General features: G+C 43.2%; 1 protein-coding gene across 1 annotated transcript in view; it reads right to left on the bottom strand.

Annotated features, from left to right (window-relative positions):
* Positions 1–15,376, bottom strand: part of AK5 (adenylate kinase 5) — a 332,857-nt gene that overhangs the window by 13,147 nt on the left and 304,334 nt on the right. Inside the window, exon 13 of the mRNA XM_004369075.2 lies at positions 12,597–12,788. Within this exon, the coding sequence (XP_004369132.1) occupies positions 12,597–12,788 (192 nt within the window). The remainder of the gene's footprint in view (positions 1–12,596; positions 12,789–15,376) is intronic.

The following is a 15,376-nucleotide window of genomic DNA, read 5'->3' as shown; positions in this document are numbered from 1 at the left end:
TCATTTCCTTTGCACTTGCTGCTCATTTTGCCTGAAGTGCTTCCCTCCTGTCCCCAGATACATGCTTGGCTCTTTTCCTTACTTGATTGAGGCCTCCGATCAAAGTCAAATCCTCAGAGAGGCCTTTCCTGAGAACCTTACCACCCTATCCAAATAGCAACGCACTCATCCTCTTTCACTGACCTTATTTTTCTTCATAGCACTTGTTGCTATCTGGCAGTATATTTTATCCATCCACCCATCCACCTATCCACCCATCCACCCACCCTCCCACTTACTTACCTATCCATCTCATTTATTATTTTTCTACTTTACTGGAATGTAAGTTTCATGAAGAAAGGGCTTTATATTATTCATTGTTGTGTCCCCAACACCTAGAACAATATCTATCATGCAGGAAGCATTAAAAAAAATACTGGTTAAATGAATGCATGAGAATCAGACTGGCTCTGATCTCATCAACAATACTGGATGCCCAGAGGTAAAAGGGCAATGCCTTTAAAGTTCTAAAAGAAAATTATTTTAAATATAGAATTTCAAACCCATTTCAGAATTGCAAAAAATGTATTTACTTCTCATGTACCCTTCCTAAGAAAACAGCTTCAGGTTATACCCCCCCCCCAAAAAAAAAAGAGGATGACATGCAGGAAAAGGGAAAATATGGGAGATAGGAAATGATGGAATTAACCTGAGTCCAAAGAAAATAAATTCCAAAATGACATCTGTGTAATAAGCCTTGGAAATAATCAGCTTCAACTAGAAGAGGAAGTTGGTGTGCTCAAGGAAACTGAATGGATTCCATGCAATGCATAGAATATAATACCAAGAAGACAGTGGTGACAGGAAAAGTTTCTTCCCTCAATAAGAAAAAAAAAAAAAAAATTTAGAAACATTAGGAAACACAAACCAAAAGACATGTCTGAATATGAAAGAAGTGAAAATGTGGCAAGATTTTAAACAACTGATGAACCCAAGAAAGGGGAATTAATTTGACCTTGATGCTGGGAACATTCTTTATGCAAACCTCCTCTATGAGTACTGCTATCTTTTTATCTCTCTTAAGTCTGCAATGAACAATTACTTATATAGTCATAACAGTGTGAATGTTGTCCACTGGTTCTCAACTTCTAGTCTCAGCCTCTATCTGCCTTGACCCTCCTCCCAGCTGTTCTGCATACTATATACAGTTAGAGTGATCTTTTCAAATACAAAGCTAACCATGTCAATTCCTGTTATGAATTGAATTGTGTCCCCAAAATATATGTGTTGTAAGTCCTAAGTCCTGCTGGTGCAGTGGTTAATGCACTTGGCTGCTAACCTAAAGGTCAGCGGTTTGAACACAACAGCTGCTCTGCAGCGGGAAAAAGATGTGGCAGTCTGCTTCCATAACTATTTACAGCCTTGGAAACCCTATGCGGCAGTTCTACCCTGTCCTATACGATTGCTATGAGTCGGAATCTACTTGATGGCAATGCTTTGGTTTTGGTTTTGGTATTCTTGTAGATGTAATCCCATTTGGGAATAGGATTTTATTCATTATGTTAATGCAGCTGTATCAGTGTAGGGTGTTATCTTAAACAATCACCTTCAAGATATAAAACAAGCAGATTAGGCACAGAGAAGCAAGCAGAGATGGGGGAGATAGATGTCACACCACATAAAGATTGCCAAGGAACCAAGGAACAGAAGCTGACAAGAAACAAGGACCTTCCCCAAAATCTGAGAGAGGGAGAAAGCCTTCCCCTAGAGCTGGCATCCTGAATTTAGACTGCTAGCCTCTTAAACTGTGAGAATATAAATTTCTGTTTGATAGAGCCACCCATTTGTGGTATTTCTGTCATAGCAGCAGTAGGTAACTAAGACAAATCCCTACTTAAAATCCTTTACAGTCTTCATTGCTTTTAGAATAAAGATAAAATTTCTTAATACTGTCTATAAGACCCTGCATGCTTCAGCATCTGCCTGCCTATCCAGTCTCCCCTTGCCCTTACACCATTCATCTCCTGTTCTCCGCAACATAGCTATGCTGGTCCTCTTTAGTTCCTAACACTGTCATGCCTCTTCCCGTCATAGGGCCTTTGTATACACTTCTCTTTACCTAGAATACTCTTAAAAACTCTCACTCAGTTAATTCTTCCACATCCTTAAGATTTCAGCTTTAGTATCAATGCCTATCTCATGGTACAACGTACTTCTCCTCCACGGTACTTGCCCCAGTTGCAGGTTTGTATCTGGATGTTTGATTATTTGGTTACTGTTTCTCCTCCCTACCGGGCTGCAAAGTCCATGAAGGCAGCAGGGACTGTCTGCTCAGGATTGAGCTCCCACTGCCTGGCATGTTGGCACTCAATAAATACTTTCTCATGAATGAATGAAACACTGGACTAAGCACAGAAAGCTAATTATGGTTATAGAAGAGAATATAAGTATTATCAGCCTTGACAGTGTAAAAGTAAAGGGCTAGCTAACAAGGTTTGGGAATGAAAGAGGGAAGGGAAATGGAGGGACAGAGAGGACTGCTAATAACATAATCTTCATAGCATTGAGAGAGATGGTCTACAGTTGATGGAATAAGACAGAGGCTTGTAGCCTCAAAACTAATCAAGAGAGGAACTTAAATAATTATTAATTGCTAGGAGGTGTGAAGAGAGAGAGGAAAAAAAAAAGACCATCAAACCAGTTACTGTGGAGTCTGTTCCGACTCATGGTGATCTCCTAGGGTTTTCAGTGACTGAGTTTTTGGAAGTAGATTGCCAGGCCTTTCTTCCGAGGAGCCTCTGAGTGGAATCGAACCTCCGAGCTCCAACATTTTGGTTAGCAGCCAAGAAGGTAATCTTTTGCACCACCCTGGGACTTTTGGCCAGATACGTTGTTGTCAGCTGCTTTGTGGAATCACTCCTGACTCATGGCGACCCCATGCACAAAGGTGATCCTAAATAACTATATGTACGTCTAGACGGTAAATTCTGTGAGGACAAGGTCATTACTCAGCACGGTCTCCCCAGTGTCTGGCTCCAGGTACGTAGGCAAAAAAAAAAAAAAGTTGAATTAAAGCATGTTTCCTCCATTTCCACATTTGCTCTTTACTCTTTCCTCAAAGAAACAAGCCGTTATGGGCCAGAAATACACTTTTGGGACTCACTTTCTGGCTCACAACCTGGGCTTTATGGAAGGATAACGGATTTGCTTTTATAAAAACCAGGCAACTTGGTTTCAGAATAGAGGGCTAATGAGCACACACGCCTAAAGGGCGAGGCTTGTTAGTTTCTGATGGTCAGAGGCTGAAGGTTCCTCAGCAGGATCCTGTCAATCAGGCTAGAGCTGATGCTGTGGGGAAGAGCTGGGGGGCCAGGCTGCAGGAGTGAGTCACGCTCCAGAGCTTCAGCTGGACCATTTCCCACTTCTATTTCCATCCAAATCCTCCTTGGTGGCTTAAATATGGGGATTTATTTAATTAAATGAAAGAAACCACACTGCCACCCAACCAGTCACATGCTGTGGAGTTCGCCGTGAGGAGATTTAAAGACAAAATCATATAACCAGGCTTTCTAGTCTTTCTAGATGGAAAAAGCAGCCTCTTACTTGGTTGAGTGGGACACCTATGAAGCTGGCTGGGATCCTCATTAGGCTCAAGAAACAAAGTTTTAGGAACAAAATTCAAGAGGCAATGAGGCAACTTCTTTTTTCTTATAGAGTATATGTGTGTGAGTGAGAGAGAGAGACAGAGAGAGAGAGAAGGCAGGAATTGGACTTTCAGGAGCAAAAGAGCCCAGCTGAACTGTGTGGACCAAAACTTTCTGTCTACTGTACTCCCCAAACTCCTCCTTTGGTTCTCAGCAGATTACCTCGACTCTTCCTGAACCTCAAAATGGATTCTCCATGCTCATCTAATTCCCACGCAGGAAACATTTTAAGAGAAGAATAAATGGCTTTTATATATTTTCGTGCATAACTGTACAACTCAAGGGGAATGAAAAAGAACCAACCAAGTGCTTTCCAAATTACAAGAACTATTCTCAGTGTTTTCAACACTGGCAAATTTAAACCAGCAAAAGAACAGAGAAGAATCTTAGGTAATTAGTATATTGGTTGTTTTGTGTGAATGAGATTTCTTCAGCGATTGTGCAAACTTGAAGATAGTATGTCCTCCCAGGCATGGAAAGTGCTCTCTCTATAATCAGTGTTTACAATGTTAACTTACAGCAACCCTCTTTTCCCATGAATCGTCAAAAGTAAGCTTCATGGTGTCCTTTTCCAAAGAGATCTCCAACTCTGGAAGTATGAGGTTTTAATGTATTTAATTGAAAACTTGTTGTTGTTAGGTGTTGTCAAGTCAGTTCCAACTCACAGCGACCCTACGTACAACAAAAAGAAACACAGCCCCGTCCTGTGCCTTCTTTTCAATCGTTGCTGTGTTTGAGCCCGTTGTTGCAGCCACTGTGTCGATTCATCTCGTTGAGGGTCTCCCCTCAGTTGAAAACTACATAAGTAGATTTGCTTCTGACTTAAGGAACTTATCCTTTCTGGCCTGAGACTTGACATACACTTCTGAAGTAAATGATGTCTTAGTCAATATATAAAAAGGTTCTTCTATAAAGAAGCTAAAAGCAAGTGAACAGGAAATACGATTACATTTTTGAATTTTCACCTGACTTCTCAAAGGAAAAGTAGGGCAGTTAGTGATAATATTTCTGCCCAGCAGTCAGCAGAGCATATGGCTAAATTAGGAAACCAATTAAACTGCTTTGGGAATTTCACATTTTGTCTACTTTAGTTGCATGAATCTGTAAACCCTAAAACAGTTGGATGATTCAAACATTGCCCGGATCTAGTTGCATTTTTTTCCCCGAATTTTCCCCACATTGTTCAAAACATTGCTTGAGTTTCATTTTTGTTCTCCACGTCTTGGCACCGTGGGGCGTCTGTGATAAACCCAAGCAGTCACACAGTGGTTTAGGATTATTGTGTGTGTGCTGTCTTCTTCCTCCTCTAAGCTTGTCCTGTGGTAGACCAGACAGACACAGCCTCACACCACAGGGATCTCTCACTGCCAGAGGAGAGCAGTGGCAACTCAGCAAAGGCAAAGAACCTTAATATGCAGTGGCTGTGCGCGGTCTCCGGAAAATCATTAGATGCATTTTTCAAAAGTTAGGGGCATGTAGAAGGCTGCTCCTGGGGAGTCATTTATTACATATCCAGTCAGGCCACATATTTCTCCTCATTCTCAAGGCCATAGAAGGAAGGAGGACTACATATACCTTTACCTTAGAGAGCTTTAGGGACAGGAGTTAGCAAAAAGATAAGGATGAGTTATAATCTGCACATTAATTGCTTCTCTAAAAACAGTACTTTCCAAGGTCGCGCAGTTTGTCCACTTAAAAGGTTACATGGTACTTACTATCTTTCCTTTGTTTCTCCTCCTGAAGTTTTAATTTAGCTCACAGATCTTCTGACAGGCATAAAAAGCAAAATCTATCTTGTAAAAGTGACCTTTCTAAAACACAGATCTGATCAGTCATTTTCCTGTTTAAAGTAACTTAATAGTTTCCTCCATTGGTTGCAGAGTATAGTTCAAACTTCCTAGAATAGTCTAGAACTCTGCTATCCAATATGCTTGAAATGTGGCAGTGCAACTGAGGAATTGAATACCTAATATTTAATTATGATTAATTTGAATTTAAAAACTGATAGGTGATTCAGTTATTGGAAAATTAAAAAATTTATCTGGAGTAACTTGGATATGTGAAATCTACCTCTTCACTGTAAATCTGTTGAAATCTAAATATAGTTCAAGTAGTTCCGATGACAATGACATCTGAATTGATATTACCTGTTAGAACGCATACCAGATTCTGAAGACTTATTTAAAAAAACAGAATCTAATATTATCTCAATTTTTTTTATGTTGATTACTTGTTGCAATGATAATATTTAGGATATATCAGATTAAATTAACTATCTTACTAAACTATTTTCACCTGTTGCTTTTTATATCTTTTTAAATGTGGCTACTAGAAAATTTTTAATTATATATGTGGCTCACGTTATATTTCTATTGTGCTGGTCTAGAAAATTCACTGAATGAAGGAAGAATGTTTGAATTAATTCAAGGCTTTTCACGGTCTCACCTCAGTCTTGCTTTTCAGCTTAATCTGCAGCTATTTTAATTCATTTATTTGGCCCTACATCTGGTGCCAATATTACCGGGCTTTTTCACATGTCTGTGGCTTTGCCCCCTCTCCTCCATCTGGTATGAACTTCTCACCCTTCAGGACCCAGCTCAAATATACCCTCCTCTCTGAAGCCTTCACCTACCTTCCCAGGCCTGAGCTCTGTGCTCTCGAAGGTCCAGAATATTCTGGAAGTCCTGTTACTGCACTTATCACACCCTGCTGTGGGTACAGAGTTTCACACCTCTTCCTGGACAGCATCTTTTCCCTCTTTCAATCCCCAGCACTAAGCATATGCCTCGTCGCTGTTGTTAGGTGCCGTGAAGTCGATTTTCGACTCCTAGCCATGTGACAGAGTAGAATTGCCTCATGGGATTTTCTTGGCTGTAATCTTTAGTAATCTTTATGGGACTAGATCATCAGGTTTTCTCCTGTGGAGCCACTGGGCAGGTTCGAACCACCAACCTTCCAGTTAGCAGCCAAGTGCTTAACCGTTGCACCACCAGGGCTCCTTGGCTCGCATGTTGGAGATGCCCAACAAATGTCTGCTGAATATGTCCAGGACCTGATTGGAAGCAGCAACAATTCTCTGCTGATCAAAACCATGACAGTGGCTCCCAGAGAGATTCTGAGTTAGTGGAACCCTGCAAAGGAGCTTCCTTGAGATAGGCAAAAGCAAAACTCACCACGTGATAAAGCAACCACAGAGAGAAAAAATCAAGAATGTACAGAAGTGGCACAAAGATCTGGAATTACCTTCTCCTGCTGTTTTGGGAAGATACAAACACGCAGCAAACAAACTCATTTCAAAAGGACCACAGGGGTGCAAAGAATATTGCACTGAATCAAAATGTCTTCGCGGGAACCTAGAGAAGGTCTGTCAATCCAGAAGGGAGGTGGGTGGAGAGAAGACTATTTCCAGCAGAGTCATAAAGAATGAGTTTCTTAAGTCTCTTAGAGACAGATGGGAGATATATGCCTCATTGGTCAAGTGAGAGGACAGAAACTTCTTGCACTTTTCTCTTTACTGGTAGGGGCCAGGAGGATGTAAGAGTTGTCTCCAAATCCAGCTGCACTCAACCAGGGCAGGTCCAGAGTCCATCCAGGGCGTCTTCAGACTCAAAACTGACAGGCAAACCCATCACAGGTGGAGCATTGATAAGAGGCCAAGCATCAAAGAACTGGGTGTCCCGAAGCTCCTTTATATCTCAAAGAACCCTTTTCAGGGCAACATGGAGATAAAGCGAAGTGGAAGTGAATGGATTAAAAAAAGCCTCTGCTTAAAATAGCTCAGCAGCTTCTCCTACTAGAAAAAAAAAGCCTAGTCAAGGATGTTTGTTTACTGCGTAGTGGTTAGTGGTAAAAAAAAAAACAACCAAACTAGAAACAACCTGGCTGAATAAACGATAGAATATCCGTATTATGGAATATTACATAACTGCTAAGAAAGAAAACATTATCATGATATGTATTGACCTGGAGATGTTTCAGAGAAATGTGCACAGGACAGTCCTATTTTCCTGAAATAGGAACCCTCTACCGTGTGTGTGTGTGTGTGTGTGTGTTTGTGTGTGTGTGTGAATGTGTTTACATACTGGATAGATGAGAGAAAAAAAAGAGAAAGGTAGACAAAGGAGGAGGAGGTGGGAAAGAATAGGGTAACGGGAAAGACACACAGTAGTTATTAACACTGATCGATTATTTGAGGGTTATGAGTTTGGAAGGAAGATTATTGTTTCTTTATATACCTCTGTCCAAAAACAACAACAGCAAAAAACCCATTGCCCTGGAGTCGATTCTGACTCACAGTGACCATAGAGGACAAAGTAGAACTGTCCCATAGGGTTTCCAAATCTGTAATCTTTACAGATGCAGACTGTCACATCTTTCTCCCACAGAGCAGCTGGTGGGTTCAAACCACTGACCTTTCAGTTAGCAGCCAAGCGCTTTAACCACTGCACCACCAGAGCTCTGTTCTCTTTGCTTATTATAATGAGCACTGGCCATCAAAGCATGCCCAATCAGAAAATTTCTCTCAGGAACTGGAACTTGGATTCACAGACTGTTACAGCAATATGTGACTGTGGAAGCTGTAGGGTAACCATATTCCGGCTTGTTGGGGAGAGAAGGAGACGCTCGTGAGAAGGAGAGCAGAGCAGTGGGGAACGTTCCAGCATCTGGTCCCACAGCCTTGCTTGGCCTGCCGCAACTCAGCTTTGGGTCGCTGAACCTTGTAATTAAGTTCTATATTTCAGGTTAGGTCAGCTGAAGTTGGTGCCAGTTAGCTACAACCGAGGAGTCCTAATTAACATACCTATGGTCACAGCAGGAGCCCTGGTGGTACAGTGGTGAAAGCGCTGGGCTGCTAACCTAAAAGTTCGTGGTTCAACCCACCAGCCCATCCGTGAGAGAGAGACGTGGCAGTCTACTTCTGCAAATATTTGCAGCTTTGGAAACCCTATGGGGCATTTCTACTCTGTCCTTTAGGGTCACTATGAGTCAGAATCAACTCCACAGCAGTGGATTTTTTTTTTTTAATGGTCACATTCATATTTAAAAAACTGTACAGCAAAAAGGTTTGAAGGTAGTATGTCAGACTGTTCGTCTTTGAGTGATAGGACTACCTGGTTTTCTGTATTTTCTAAAACAAACGTGTTATTTTTATGGAGCCCTGGTGGCACAGTGGTTAAGAGCTTGGCTGCTAACCGAATGATTGGCAGTTAGAATCTACCAGCCACTCCCTGGAAACCATATGGGGCAGTTCTATTCTGTCCTATATGGTCACTATGAGTTGGAAACGACTCCACAGCAACCAGTATGGTTACTTTTATAATTAGAAAAAAGATTTTCCCTAGAATCACAGAGCAGTAGACCTGTATAGTTCTCAGAGATGGAGTTCTGTTCCACCCACTTAATTTTAGGGATGAAGAAGTGAGAGGTACTCACCCAAGTGCACAAGGCTCATTCATACCACTGTGCCTGGGGGCTTTCTGACACCCAGGCCAGTATTTTCTCTGCCAGGGGGTCTTTAACCAGTAAATATGCTTTTCACCCCACAAATGCTACAGTTCAGTTATTTGATAATAAATTCTCTCACTCAGGGTGAAAAAAATCTTCCTCTTGTGGGTTAACTCCAGTTGATTGGATGTGGTTATCTGTCTTGCTCAGTTGAGAAAAGAGTCTGAGGCCCAGTACACTTAGTAGGAAAAAGTGCCATGACTGATGAATGATGTCTGCCCTGAGTACTGGGAGGAAGAGGGTGGAATGGAGAAAGTTCCGTTCTAATTCTTTATTAGGTGCAGAGTAAAGCTGGCTTTATGAGAGAGGAAAAACTTTTTTCTAAGTCAGGGGATACATTTGTATTACATACACTTCCACTCCTTGGTTTATGTTATAAGACGTTTCCACTTTATTATACAATGATGGCATAATAAGGACACAAAAGACTAAATCAGTGATTGTATAAATTCTGCTTTGCTTTTTTATTACCTTTTCTTTGAAATTTTGTTGTACTTCCTTCGGCTAGATGGTGGCCAAAAGAGCTGACTGTCATCAGGCCAGGGTATCAGCAGATGGATTTAATGTAGGCACAACTGGGCAGCACTGTGAGGCCAGATGGAAGCTCTTGCGGAGGGTGGTCTGTTTCTGGGTTGTACTGGTTGACCACACATGCGGCTTAATTCTTTAATAAATCTGCCTTAGCTGCTGATTTGCCTTACTTGTATCTTGAAGTGCATTTACCACTTCCACCCTATATTTAAGAAAACTCTTTAAAATTACCCACAAGCCCACCTGGACTGTGAGGGACCCTGCCTTGGGCTCACTGAACCAGAGATAGGGAGGAGGTGCTTACAAAGCAAAGGCATTACAGAAACAAGACACAAGCTGTTACTTAGAAACCAGGGGAGATTAAGTTGATGCAAGAGAACTGGGCAAGAGTCCAGAAGGCCAGAGAACAGAAAGGGACAGAGGCTTTCTCCTTCTCCAATGAAAAACAACCTCGTCCCCCTCCTCCAATGTCCCCCGGTTGGCACCTCTGGAGCCCAGCTGCTGACATCCCCAAGGGGCACCTGCAAACAACTCTTACCTCCCTGGGCCCTGTGCAAGGCTGTCTACACGAGGTCGGGGAGGAAGCTTGTTCGTCTCTAATGTCCTCCCAGCAGCTGCATGGGTAGGAGACAGTCATGGGCAGAGGCTGTGGGACGGAGCAGCTTCCCCAGAGGCCCTCTGCAAGGGGAGTCCTGAGGGCTGGAGCCCACGCTGCTCTGCAACCAGGACTGGAGCGGTTTCCAGTACTTTTGAGGTGGATCATAAACGTTACCTCACCACAGCCCAGCTGCCAGCATCTTCAAATGCAGGGGAAGCTGAAGGGGCCTGGAAACGTCCTTTCCTATTAACTTAGATATTTCTAAGGAGAATTCCAGAAATCTGCTTTTTCTGAGAACTCATTTGCAAATTTGTAGAATTCAGGTCAGAATAATAGAATAGAGAGATAAAAGGGATTTTCTGACTCCGAAAGTGGTTAAGCCCTGAATTACTTTGGGATTTTTCCTGTCTCTATAAATCTTGCAAGTGGAAAAATTTTCCTTCGATCTAGATAATTTCCGGGTGTTTCAGTCTGTACAAAGGGTGGTAATCACTGGACTGTCTAATCTTGGAAAGGCCTTTGCAACACTGAATTCTAAAGACTCTGCTCTTATATAATACACTTCTTTTTTTTTTCCTGCTTGTTTATTTTTAAACATGTAATTCTTTACTTTATGTGGCAACCCGAGGTTACAGGAAGCACAGCCAATAGGTTTCATCTTGCAAGTCAAGCCCTATTGATTGGTAGGAGCTGCCTGGGGTGCTTTGCCCGCAAACATTCTGAGGCCACATCTGGGTGTGGCCAGAAAGAGTGCTGAGGTGGATTCACCACGTCTGCCACGGATGGGGAAGTTGGGAGCTGATAGTTCTCATGCCACATATTTGACATCCTTGAGTTAAATAGAGGGGCACCTTTTAGGCTTCTATACCCAGGGCTCCTTAGGATTCTGTAAAACGGACCATTAACAGGTTCAGGAGATAAGAATTCATTATCAATTGTTTTCCCCAAGGAACTGATAATGTAGCTGCTTCAGACACAAACTGGTTATTTATTTATTGATGTTTCCTATTAACTTTCTGCGAATAGCAAGAGGTAGATTCCCACTCTCCCTACTCTAGGTTGAGGCCTCAGGATTTCTTTCATTTCCTGCATTACTGTCCCAGGCTCCCAATAGTCTCCAGGTCTTATCTTCTTGTAATTCATTTTCTGCGAGGCTGACCGACTGAGCTTTGTAAATTAAAGCCCTGATTACGTCCGTTCCCTCCAGTAGTTCCCATCACCCACAGGATAATTTGCTTCTACATAAGGTTCATCTTGATCTGGTCCTTGCTTGCCTCTCCATCCCCAGCTCTTGTCTCTCTGCTCCTTGGCACCGTATGTCACAGCCAAGCTGGGTTACTTGCCTCCCGACTTTTCACTGGGGGCTCCCTGGGTGTGAAGTACCCCTCCCTCACAGTACCTTGCCTCCCAGACCCAGTTTAGTTCCCCTCAGTTTCCCTCAGGCAACCTTCCCCTAGATCTTTCCTTTCCCTTCAGGCTGGGTTAAAGGGCACTTGGAACTCACTCTATGCTTGCTTTGACCCCATATTGTGATCAACTATTTGCCCATCTCCCGTACAGAACCGCATCTTATTATCTGCATCCAAACCACTAGGGCAATACTTGGTTCACAGTTGGTGCTTAATACACATTTAGTAAATGAATACATGAATGGGGGTTGGGTAGTTTGCCCACATTCAAGAAATTAATGGTGATCCAGCGTGGATTATAGCTCACAATCATTAAGCTGCCACTACCCACTGCCCTGCAGTATCTTCACTGTTTCATCTAATTACCTGCTCTCCTGGTCCCATCTGCTGCCTCTCTCAATAACATCAGTTACTGCAGGAAACTGGGGCAAAGCAGCCAAGTGCCAAGCAGGAACTATGCAAAAATTTAGAAATTCAAAGTTGTTGAATTATAGATTTAGAGGGACCTTTTGGATCATCCTGTTCAGCTGGGGGCTAGAGGTTCTACAGAAAGTTAGTGCAGAACCCGTGCCTTATCCACTCCTGTCTCTCTCTCTCTGTTTCTCTTGGAAAAAGGATTTGTTTTCAGCAACTATAATAGCATCTGCAAGAACTATAAGACTGGTGTTTCATGGTTCATATGACGACAGATACTTAATTTTGATTGAGACAAAAGAGAGTAAGAGACCCATAGTTTGGCCCAAACTCAGCAGCTGCTTGCAGCTCGAATTCCCAAATCCCTTAACCCAAAATTACCTGGCTTTTTCTCTTTTCTTGGGGCAGGAGGGAGGGAGCTGGTTCATTTAGAGGGGGAGAAGTTAAATGGTTCACCTTGCGTAGCTGTGTTTTCGTCTCATAGTAGGCAATCACGGGGATGGATGCGCGGTAGTAGGTTTCGAGATGCTTCGGGATGGTCTTGGTGTTGTCATCCACGCGCGGGCTGCTCTGGCTTCGCTGGAGAAGGCGGTTGGTCATGGTGTCTGCTGAGCAGTCCATGCAAATCACCAAGTGCGGGTCTCCAATCTGGGTACGGGCAAAGCACAACAAGGTTAGAAATTCTACCCTGCTGTTCTTCTAGGATGGCCTAGGGCCTCTGTTTCTTCCTTTCTTGGCCTTCTGGTTCCTCTCAGGGTCCTAGAACCACCGAATGGCAGAGTTGGGTCTGGACTTCGTGGCTCCTTGTTTCAAAGTTAGTGCCCTTTCCACCTCTGCCTTAGACCTATCTTAGCCCCTCAGCTCTTAGGTTACCTCACCTAATACGGGGCTTGCAGACAATGCTACCCTATGCAGTCACAATCTGTCCTCCACACTAAGGGGAGGGGTGTGTGTGTGTGTGTGTGTGTGTGATGATTTCTCCTTTGTGAAGCTTCCCTGACCTGCTGAGGCAGAGCTAATCAATTCCTCCTTTGTTGTTGTTGTTAGGTGCCTTTGAGTCGATTTTGACTCATAGCGACCCCATGTGACAAAGCAGAACTGCACCATAGGGTTTTCTAGGCTGTAATTTTCATAGGAGCAGATCACCACGTCTTTCTTCAGTGGAGCTGCTAGGTGGGTTCCAACCTCCAAGCTTTCGGTTAGCAGCCTATTATATCTTACACCAGCCACCAGTAAAAAAAAACTAAATCAGTTGTGGTTGAGTCGATGCTGCCTCATGGAAATCCCATGTGTTTTACAGTAGAACTGTGCCCCATGGGGTTTTCAGTGGCTGATTTTTCAGAAGTCAATCACCAGGTCTTTCTTCTAGGCACCGCTCGGTCGACTTGAACTGCCAACCTTTTGGTGAGCAGTTGAGCTCATTAACCATTTGCACTGTAACCGTATCTGTATTATTTGGGGGTGAGTAAAGCATAATGGTTGAGCACTCAAAAGTTGGAATTGGGCTGCCGAGATTGAAATCCTGGTGTGATAACTTGTTTACAGAATGGTGTTTATTAATTCCTTGCCTCCTGTACTTGTAAGCTATTCGCCCATTGGAGACAGAGTCCACTCCTTTATCCCCTTGAATCTGAGCTGACCTGTAGCTGCTTTGACCAACAGGATACAGTGGAAATGATGCTATATGCTTTTGGAGGCTAGGGCATAAGAAATTTTGCTGTTTCCGCTTGAGTTTCTTGGAAATCTGCTCTGGGGGAAACCAGCTGCCATCTAAGTTGTCCAGCTACCCTAAGGCTGCCAAGCTGTGAGGAAGCTCAAGCTAGCCACATGGAGAGGCCAAGTGGAGAGAGATGGCTGATCATTCCCCAGCTCTTTCAGATATCCCAGCCTTGGCTCCACACAGGCATGCCCAGCCTTAGCCATTATCTGACTGCAACTGTGGAGCCCTGGTAGCACAGTGGTTAAAAGCTATGGCTGCTAACGAAAAGGTCAGCAGTTTGAATCCACCAGCTGCTCCTTGAAAACTCTCTGGGGCAGTTCTACTCTGCCCTATAGGGTTGCTATGAGTCGGAATTGACTCTACAGCAATGGGTAGGTAGTAGGTAGTGAGAACCAGGCAGCTGAGCCCTTCGACTCCCAGAACACCTGAGAGACAATAACAAATGTTGCTTGAAGCCACCTAGCTTCATCATTAACTAGGAGTGTCACTAGCACTTAACTTCTCTGCACCTCAATTTTCTCATTTGTACAGTGCAAATAACCATAGGATTTCTGTGAGAATTAAATGAAATCAAACGAGGTAGTGTCAGTATGGTGGATGGCATATAGCAAACACTCTTAAGTGTTGTGCTGATTTCCTCTGTTGGGCTATAATCTCTCTGTGTGCAGGGTTTATGAGTCCCAGCTTCTGCTTCTAAGGTTTGCAAATGAATGAATTATGGTGATATGATCTGTGGCATTAATCTCCCATCTCCTCATCCTGCCATTAACTTTTTTTCTCCCTAGTGTCTCTGGGTGATACCATCTTTGCCTCTACTACCAACCCCAACCCTACATCAAAAGGAACTGCTGCTCCCTCCTGACCTGTAATGTTCAGGCTGTGTGCGAAGGAAGGCTTGCCATCCCACTGTGGAAAGTGCCTGGGTATGGGAGGAGAACAAAGTCGGGGCGGGGTGAGGGCATTTTAGGCACCACATAGAAACAAACATAGAGTTGCTAGTTAAGTGTTAATCAAACATGTATCTGCTCCCTCTGAAGGATGTATTTTAAGGACAGAGTGGGAAAATTCTCCAGTATTTACAAAAGTGAAATAAACTTTTGGAATAAGTCATGCAACTTTTCTGTTTGTACTAACTGGAAGAAAAAATGAGTATTTGAGCAGCAAGAAAGGTTTGGTGAGGGTTTGGGAGAAAAATGACCCTTGTTCACCAGCAGAGGGCGAGCTTGGGCAGAGTTTATGGTTCAGTTACAGCGTTCTCTTCTCCCTGGAACAGTTTCTGGTTAGGGCTGTGTGAAAAAGGCCAGATTTTTCGAATTGTGGGGTCATTTTTAGGCCACTCTTGGGGACAGGAAAGATAATTCTGGGACTTATCCAGGTAAAGCAGAGATAATGTGCATCTGAGCAGGAGCTGGCAGTAAATGATCCTCCAGGATAAGGTAAGTGAAGGACAGAGAAAGAGCTTTGTCTACCACCTTGATTCTCAAAGTGTGGTCCCTGGACCAGCAACCTTGGCATT

This window comes from Trichechus manatus, unplaced genomic scaffold (genome assembly GCF_000243295.1).
Source record: "Trichechus manatus latirostris isolate Lorelei unplaced genomic scaffold, TriManLat1.0 scaffold00003, whole genome shotgun sequence".
Lineage (NCBI taxonomy): Eukaryota > Metazoa > Chordata > Mammalia > Sirenia > Trichechidae > Trichechus > Trichechus manatus.
Note: the sequence above shows the minus strand (reverse complement) of the source record. Positions and strands in the feature narration are given on the sequence as shown.